The 8,407-nt window shown below is 43.9% G+C and overlaps 2 protein-coding genes across 2 annotated transcripts; one reads left to right on the top strand and one right to left on the bottom strand.

Moving 5' to 3' along the window:
- Nucleotides 1-1,259: 1,259 nt before the first annotated feature.
- On the top strand, nucleotides 1,260-1,849 carry PSV08DRAFT_242818 (uncharacterized protein; the record flags this gene model as incomplete). The annotated part of the gene is made up of 4 exons (XM_066092291.1): nucleotides 1,260-1,265; nucleotides 1,415-1,547; nucleotides 1,587-1,709; nucleotides 1,767-1,849. The coding sequence occupies 4 exons, from the start codon at nucleotides 1,260-1,262 to the stop codon at nucleotides 1,847-1,849; spliced, it is 345 nt and encodes a 114-aa protein (XP_065950004.1).
- Nucleotides 1,850-4,007: 2,158 nt separating this feature from the next.
- On the bottom strand, nucleotides 4,008-4,220 carry PSV08DRAFT_169635 (uncharacterized protein; the record flags this gene model as incomplete). Its single annotated transcript, XM_066091846.1, has 1 exon — nucleotides 4,008-4,220. A coding segment is annotated over one exon (213 nt), but the record flags the coding sequence as incomplete, so codon positions are not given.
- Nucleotides 4,221-8,407: the final 4,187 nt, after the last annotated feature.

Below are 8,407 nucleotides of genomic sequence, written 5' to 3'. Positions count from 1 at the left end.
TGCTGATGGCCCTTCGAATAGTAGCAATGCTGTATAATAGTTGCGGGTATGTTCCTGTATGTAACTCTAATACTAGCCGATGGCTGCTTGGTTGGGGGTTTGTTTGTTTTTATTTTTCTAGTGTTTTTGTAAGGGGTATATAGTTTTCGGCTGGGATGTTCTTTTGTTTTGGCTGCAATGTAGCAGTCTTGCTGGCTCGATGGCTATTCAGCAGCATTTACCTTGTTAGATTATTACTATCGTTTTGTCTGGGTTAATTATAAAATTCAAATTTTTGACTGAACCGTTTCTTTTAAAAAATTCTTTTTGCCTTGTTAGATATAGGAATAGTATTTAGGCAGCTTAAAATCCTTTCTCCTTGTAGGTATTACTGTTACTGCTCTCCTTACTTTCTGCATTTGGTGTTTTGCACTTGTTTTGTTGGGCTGTTGCGCATTTCCGATAGTCGTTCAGACCCTTTGTCGGGGATGTCCTGCGTATAGCTTCCTTCATTCCCCACTATGGGGCCTATATTGGTGCCTTGTGGCTTCTCTACCGAATGCTGTTTAGACTGGGCGTCTCTCGCATCTCCTCCTCGTAGTTCCTTAGGCTTCCTTTGGTAGAATTTCTGTAGTCTATTGCCTGCTACATAGTTTCTGAATGGGGTTCTATTAAGCTCTTGTAAGGTGTACGTACTACCATCCTTTTTCGTGCGCTATTACTAGCTAAAACGGACCGTTCTATTTTGGTTGAATCTAGTGAGCGTAGATTAATCCACATCTCCGAACGAGTCTTGAACGAGTACTAGGTCTCCTAGCCTCAATGCCTAGTCTTGGATAAATTTTGTGTTGTTAAAGTATTCTTTGTTTCCGTGCCGTAGTTGGACTGTTCGTGCGATAGCTTCTTGGAAATGCTCGTCCCTCCTTTGGAACTGGCGCGCACGCATACTACACTACTCTTGTCTGAATACTATTCAGGCATTTTACTAGTATACCTTCTGGTTGCTCTACTATAGTGTAAGTCTGGCTGCAAGCCTGGGTGTAAGTCTGGGTAATTGGTGTAAAGTTTGGGCGGCGGGTGTAAGTCTGGGTGTAAGTCTGATGGTAAGCCTGGGTGTAAGTCTGAGCGGCGGGTGTAAGTCTGGGCGGCGGGTGTAAAGTCTGGGTGTAAGATTGGGTGCAAGACTGGGTGGTGGGTGTAAGTGGGCGGCGGGTGTAAGTCTGGGTGCAAGTTTGGGTGCAAGCTTGGGTGCAAGTCTGGGCGGCGGGTGTAAGTGGGTAATGGATGTAAGTCTGGCTGCAAGGCTGGCCTAATATAACAGCAAATTTCTAGGGAGCTCTTAGGTGCTAACATCTCGCACCTAGATACTATAATAAGTCCGTCTAGTACCTCGGTCGCTTCTTGGAAAAGTGATTTACGTCTCTATTTTGCCAAGAATGGTAAGGTAAAAGTAGTCGACATTAGTAGTGGCGAGGACGATGACAAAGATGGTGACAAAAACAGTGATGACGGCTCACTCTTTGACGATGAGGAGGCATTAGAAGAAGAAGAGAAAAAGAGAACAAGGGGTAAGAGAGCGAAACTCATGCCTTCTATATCTTCTACAGCTATAAGCGGGCCATCTCATACACAGAAGAGTCGATTTAGATTTCAGATCAATCCACAATCAAAATTAAGAGCAAATCACCAAGCAGCATCATCAGAAACATTAAACAGCAATACTCATTTAGGTACATTGAATGCCCCTATCACAATATCTTAGGATTTTACTAACCATATCGTTGCAGTTTCCACTCCAGCGGCCGCACCAGCCTACCCAATCCGAAAGGCTAAGCTTAACGCTGTTAAGAAGATAGCACAAATTAATTAACAAAGCACTGAGCTCTTTACTGAAGAGGATCTTGATATGTTAGCAGACAACTTAGACAATTCGGACGATGAGAGCGTCAGGGCTCCTGGGCGGTGCTGTATTGTTAAAGCCACAGTAAAGGAGGATAATAGGAGCCTATTGCCTTTACCGTCAGACTCTAGCAAACATAAATTTATGAATGGTGTCATATTTCTAATAGATGAGCAGCGCAGTGACACAAAGCCTCGTATTAAGAGGAAAGAGTCCTGGCCTTGATAGCTATATAGAGAGAACAGACATTGATGGAGAGGGAACCTGTTTCTAGGCATTACTTGTGTCTGAGGTATCTGGGAGCAATAGTACTCTCTTAATGCTTTAATAATAGTGGATTGTACACAACTTGTCTCTTTTGGCGACTACGTAGCATCTATAATATCGAAAACAGCGTACTTTGTCAAACGGTATATATGAAAATATTTCACTCTGCCTATACATTCACCCCTTATTGTATAGAAACTTATTGCACGTCCTAACATTATCTATCACTGATCTATATCTGGAGTATAGCCGCTATTTTCAACATACGTAGGTAGATATAGTTTTAACTGCTGGTTATGGCACTCTATTTTAGCCACTTGCATACTCTTAATATGAAATGGTAGATATACTATTACTATTTCCTGACACACGTTAGATTGTGACGAGAAAATCTCATACGAGTAGCTAATATGTATATATATTATAAAGGAAACTGAACACGACTAAGGCGAAAAAAAAGTCTAGAGAAAAGGCATTGCTGATCGCAATACGAAGCTTTATATGCGCTCCTGTCCCTTATTTGTTGCCCTGTTCTATCCTATTTACACTCCTTCTTGTATGTCAGCCTAGCTGAACTGTCTCTATATATACTCTCTCTTATATGTATGTATGTACGTAAATCCTCCGCTATGTAAGCTGTAAAGAAAGTTAGGCCGAGCACATATGTACCGTTCTGCGGTACAACTAAGTCTCGTATTTTGTATGTTAGGCCCTTGTGTTATTTTGTATAGTCCTGAAGAACTACCAAGCGTAGAGTGTGATCACCCTACTATTCTTTGGTGCCCTATTTTCTTACTTATACACCCCTACACGCTTATACGAGCCAGCAAATAGAAAAAGAGAGAAAGAAAAGAAGAGAAACAATAACTCCGCATTCTTTCTTGCATAATACTTCGCCTATATTGCAATCTTGGGGGCCGTGACCCAAGCGTCCATCTTACTGGGCCCGCTCTAGTGCGAAGGAAAACATGGTAAGCTAGTGTGGGAGAACTTCGGGCAATGCAGCCGTTGGGGGCGGCGGGTGCAAGTGTGTGGCGGGTGCAATTCTGGGTGTAAGTCTGGCTGCAAGGCTGGGCGGCGGGTGTAAGTCTGGCTGTAAGGCTGGGCGGCGGGTGCAAGTGTGTGGCGGGTGCAAGTCTGGGCGGCGGGTGTAAGTCTGGGCAGCGGGTGTAAGTGGGCGGCGGGTGCAAGACTGGGTGCAAGCCTAGGTGGTGGGTGTAAGTGGGTGGAGGGTGCAAGTCTGGGTGGCGGGTGCAAGTCTAGGCGGCGGGTGTAAAGTCTGGGTGCAAGACTGGGTGTAAGACTGGGTGCAAAGTCTGGGTGTAAGTCTAGGTGCAAGCCTAGGTGCAAATCTGGATGTAAGTCTGAGCGGCGGGTGTAAGCCTGGGCGGCGGATATTGTTGTGAAGCGTTGTGCACCTCTATCTGCGCGGGTGCTTAATGAATAAAATAATTACTATATTGTTCGAGTCTGAAGGATCTTTAGACACGAGAGTTAGTTGCGTTGTATAGTTGTTGTCCCCTTTTCTCCCCTCTTGTAGTTCTATACATATACCCTCGTCTTAATACTATTTGGGCCTTTCACTAGCATACCTCCTGGTTGCTCTACTATAGTGTAAGTCTGGCGGCAAGCCTTGCTGCAAGTTTGGGCGGTGCGTGTTATGCAAATCACTTTCTCTATACCCTGTCTCTCGCTACTATATAAGAAACGTACTTTTTTTTTTATAGATTTATTTCTGTTAGTTATAATAAATGAAGCACGTTAGATTAAAAGAGTTGGTCTTTGTTATCTAGCGGCACCTGGCACTCTCGCTCCTATAACTTAAGTTTCCTTAAGTACGCCTTGTTAGCGATGCAATTATTTATAACGACTCACTTGACCTACTTATAATACTATTAGTAAGAAGCGCTATTAGTATAACGTCCTTATTATCTAAATAGTTAGACCTGCTTAAGCTAGATGTTAGTATGTACTCTAATAGCGAAGGTTTAGCTAGTAATAGTATATAGCGATAATCTTCTTCTTCCTTAGTACTACTATATCTCTCTTGTCGCGCCTTAAATTCCTCCCTACTTTATACGCCTTCTATACTTAGAATTTCTTATTTCTTTAGTATACTCTAGTGTTCGCTTAGGCTACTTAAGTTATAACTTTATAGTTAGCTTATATCCTAGTTATCTTAACTATTATCTTAGTTATTAGCTACTTTAAGTAAGGATGTAGATATAGAAAAACTTAATCTATAGTTTAACTAGGTAGAAGTAGAGGATAGTAATAACGCATGCTGTTTAGAGGGAAGGAGAGAAGACTTACTATTACTAATAGCTTAGTCTTTTTAGTTTATTAGCTATAGTTTAAATATAGTAAGAGGAGCTTACTTAGCTTTATAGATAGTACCTATAATAATACTAGATCTAGTACTATATCTAATAAGTTAGAAGAACTAAGAGATAAAAAGGCTAATAGGAGGTGTGCTATATTATTATTATTATTATTAATTAACGTCCTGTCTCAGCTGGTAGGCTATATAAGACGTGCAGGCTAGGCCTACAGGTAACTACGTAGTGCTATCAATTTGGTGTAGGTGGGGGAGGGGGCTATCTAAATCGAGGTGAGGCTCGTAGCCTAGTGTGGAGGAGGGTAGTAGGAGGTCTTGCGGGTGATAGGAGAGGTAGGCTGGGTGTAGGGCGAAGGCACCTAGTGTAGGTGTTGTCCTAGTTATCGAGGTTTCCTTTATACCAGGCCTGCGTTGCAGCCCTAGTTTCCTTAATAAAGGTAATAGTAGCCTGTACGCCTATTGTAGTATCTAGTAAGAAAGCTAGCGATAGGGGATCCTTTGTAGTTTCTTGCATCTTCTTCCTAGCCTCCTTGTATAGCGTGCAGCTAAGGAGGATATGTGCAGGGTCTTGGGTAGCTCTATAGTTGCAGGGGCAAGCTTTAGAGTCTACTTTTCCTCGCTTGAATAGGAAGTCTCGTAGATAGCAGTGACCTAACTTAAGCTGATAGAAGGCGCTAGAGGCTTCTCTACTAGTAGGAGGAGTAGCAATCTGCTTTCTAGTCTTCCACTTGTACCTTGCGGCGTAAGTAGTAGGATTTAGAGTAATAGCTTTTCTCCCGTATTGTCCTAGATAGCTAAGCCACTCTCGCTCGCCTAGCTGCTTTATTCGTGTGCCTATTACAGCTAGGCTCGTCCTGCTAGAGCTAGGATCTAGCTTTGTCGCCTCCTTTGCTAGCGCGTCTGCTCTCTCGTTTCCTATAACGCCCTGGTGTCCTGGTACCCACTGTATGGTAGGTAATATGCCTTTTTCTTGTAGCTTTTCTGCTGCTATAGTGCATCTGAGTTGCCACTCTTGCCCTGGGTAGTCAGAAGCAGTCTTTAGTCTGAGTATTGCAGCCTGGTTATCTGCATATATTCTAACTTCAAGGTAGTCGTCTGCTAGGTCAACAGCCTTTTCTAGGCCTAGGGTAATACCTTCTAGTTCTCCGTTGTAGACTAGCTGGTTGTATCCTATATTAGCCTTTTCTTGAGCTATAAGGCTAGCTCCTTTGTAGAGGGCTACTCCTACTCCTACTCCTTTGCCTTTGCTTGTAGCTGAGGCGTCTGAGTAGATAGAAAGAAGATGCTCGTCTTCTAGTAGTTCCTTGTGGTGCTCTGCTTCGCTTTCCTTTGATTTCTTAGATATATTAATCCTATAGGGCGTAGTAGCGCTCCAGGGCATAGAGGCGTAGTGCTGAATCTTCTCGCTATCTTCTGATAGAGCTGTTGAGATAGATCTAGTAATACGCTCTAGCTGCTTGCCTTGATTGCTATTGATAGCGATATTAAGAGGGTGGCTAGGAGCTAGCTTTCTTGCTCTAAAGGCGTATTGTCGTAGGGCGTTATTTAGCCTAATCCTAGGAGGGTAGAGAGCTGCTTCTACCTCGCTAGGTATAGCAGGCGAGGTTCTAAAGGAGCCTAGGATCTTCCTACAGGCTTGATTCTGCAGCTTCTGCCTTTGGTTAAGCGTTGTCTGCTGCTCTCTCCAGAAGATTTGGCAGCCGTAGTCAGCTACGCTGGTGACGCAGGCTAGGTAGAGCTGTCGTACTGCTCTAGGCGAGAGGCCTTTGTTTGAGTTAGCTAGCCTGCTAAGGCGGTGGAAGGCTGCGCTAGCCTGCTGGTTCCTAATGTAGCTGTGGTGCTTGAATTTAAGGCTGCAGTCAAAGTATATACCTAGCCATCTAACTAGCTCCTTAGACTGTACTATTTCCTGATTAGGTAGAGTAAGTACTCTAGCTTGATCCTTTCTAGATCTTGTCCAGTTTACTAGTTCAGTCTTTGAGCTATCGAACTGGATAGCTGACTCCCCTGCTAGTCTGAATAGATTCTGAATCTCCTTTTCTAGTAGCTTGATATTCCTTCTTACTGACGTAGTTGATATAGAGATCTGGAGGTCGTCTATATAAGAGGAGGAGTAGATATTCGCATTAGTCTGAATCGCCTTAAATAGTGGCTTTGAGTAGATCAGAAACAGGATAGGCGAGGCTGGGCTTCCTTGAGGGGTACCTGTCGAGATCTCCTGCGGCTCCTCAGTCTGTCCGTCAAAGGACAGCTGCAGTACTCTGTCCTCTAGGAAGGACTTTGTCCAGGCTAGTAGGCAGCAGGGGAGGCCTTGATCTCTCATGCCTTCAAGGAGCTTGTTTTTTGAGACATGATCGAAGGCTCCTTTAATATCAAGAAAGATAGTAGTAGTAATCTTCTGCTTTCTTTTCTGCTGCTGTATATTGTTATAGAAGAGTAGCGCAGCGTCGATAGCGGATTTCTTCAGTCTTCCTCCTAGTTGAGAGGGGTGGAGTAGATCTGTTGTTTCCGCTAGTGCGCCTAGTCTTCTATTATTATTATTATTATTATTATTATTATTATTATTTTAGTTTAGCGTCCTGTGTCAGCCGGTAGGCTATATAAGACGTGCAGGCTAGGCCTACAAGTATCTACGTAGTTCTATCAATTTAGTGTTGGTGGGGGAGGGGTTTATCTAAATCGAGGTGAGGCTCGTAGCCTATTATAGAGGGAGGTAGAGGGGGGTCTTGCGGGTAGAGGTGTTATGTAGGGTAGGTGTAGGGCAGAGGCACCTAGTATAGGTGTAGCCCTAGTTCTCAAGGTTTCCTTCGTACCAGGCTTGTGTTGCAGCCTTCGTTTCTTCAATAAAGGTAATTGTAGCCTGTATGCCTATGCTCGTGTTTAGGAGAAAGGCTAGCGATAGAGGGTCCTTGCTAGCCTCCTGCATCTTCGTCCTAGCCTCCTTGTACAGCGCGCAGTTAAGGAGGATATGTGCAGCGTCTTGCGTAGCTCTATAGTTACAGGGGCAAACCTTAGAGTCTACTTTGCCTCGCTTGAAGAGGAAATCTCTTAGATAGCAGTGTCCTAGCTTGAGCTGAAAGAAAGCGCTAGAGGCTTCTCTGCTAGTAGGAGGAGTGGCAATCTGCTTCCTAGTTTTCCACTTATACCTTGCGGCGTAAGTAGTTGGATTTAGAGCAATAGCTTTTCTCCTATATTGTCCTAGGTAGCTAAGCCACTCTCGCTCGCCTAGCTGCTTTATTCGTGAGCCTATTATAGCTAGACTTGTCCTGCTAGAGCTAGGATCTAGCTTTGTCGCCTCCTTTGCTAGCGCGTCTGCTTTCTCGTTTCCTATCACGCCTTGGTGTCCTGGTACCCACTGTATAGTAGGTAAAATGCCTTTTTCTTGTAGCTTCTTTGCTGCCTTACTACATCTAAGTTGCCATTCTTGTCCTGGCTTATCAGAAGCAGTCTGTAGTCTGAATATTGCAGCCTGATTGTCTGCATATACTCTGACTTCTAGGTAGTCGTCTACTAGATCGACAGCTTTCTCTAGGCCTAGGGTAATGCCCTCTAGTTCTCCGTTGTAGACTAGCTGGTTGTATCCTATGTTAACCTTCTCATGAGCTATGAGACTAGCTCCTTGGTAGAAAGCTACTCCTACTCCTATTCCCTTGCCTTCCTTTGTAGCTGAGGCGTCTGAGTAGATGGATAGAAGGTATTTGTCTTCTGGTCGCTCCTTATGGTGCTTTGCTTCGATTTCCTTTGACTTCTTAGATATATTGATCTTGTAGGGCATTGTAGAGCTCCAGGGCAAGGAGGCGTAGTGCTGAATCTTCTCACTGTCGTCCGATAGAGCTGTTGAGATAGATCTAGTAATACGCTCTAGCTGCTTCCCCTGATTACTAGTAATAGCAATATTAATAGGGTGGCTAGGAGCTAGCTTT

The sequence above is a fragment of the Bipolaris maydis genome (assembly GCF_028858645.1).
Source record: "Bipolaris maydis strain C4 unplaced genomic scaffold PSV08scaffold_1, whole genome shotgun sequence".
Lineage (NCBI taxonomy): Eukaryota > Fungi > Ascomycota > Dothideomycetes > Pleosporales > Pleosporaceae > Bipolaris > Bipolaris maydis.
This window is presented reverse-complemented; position numbering and strand designations above follow the sequence as displayed.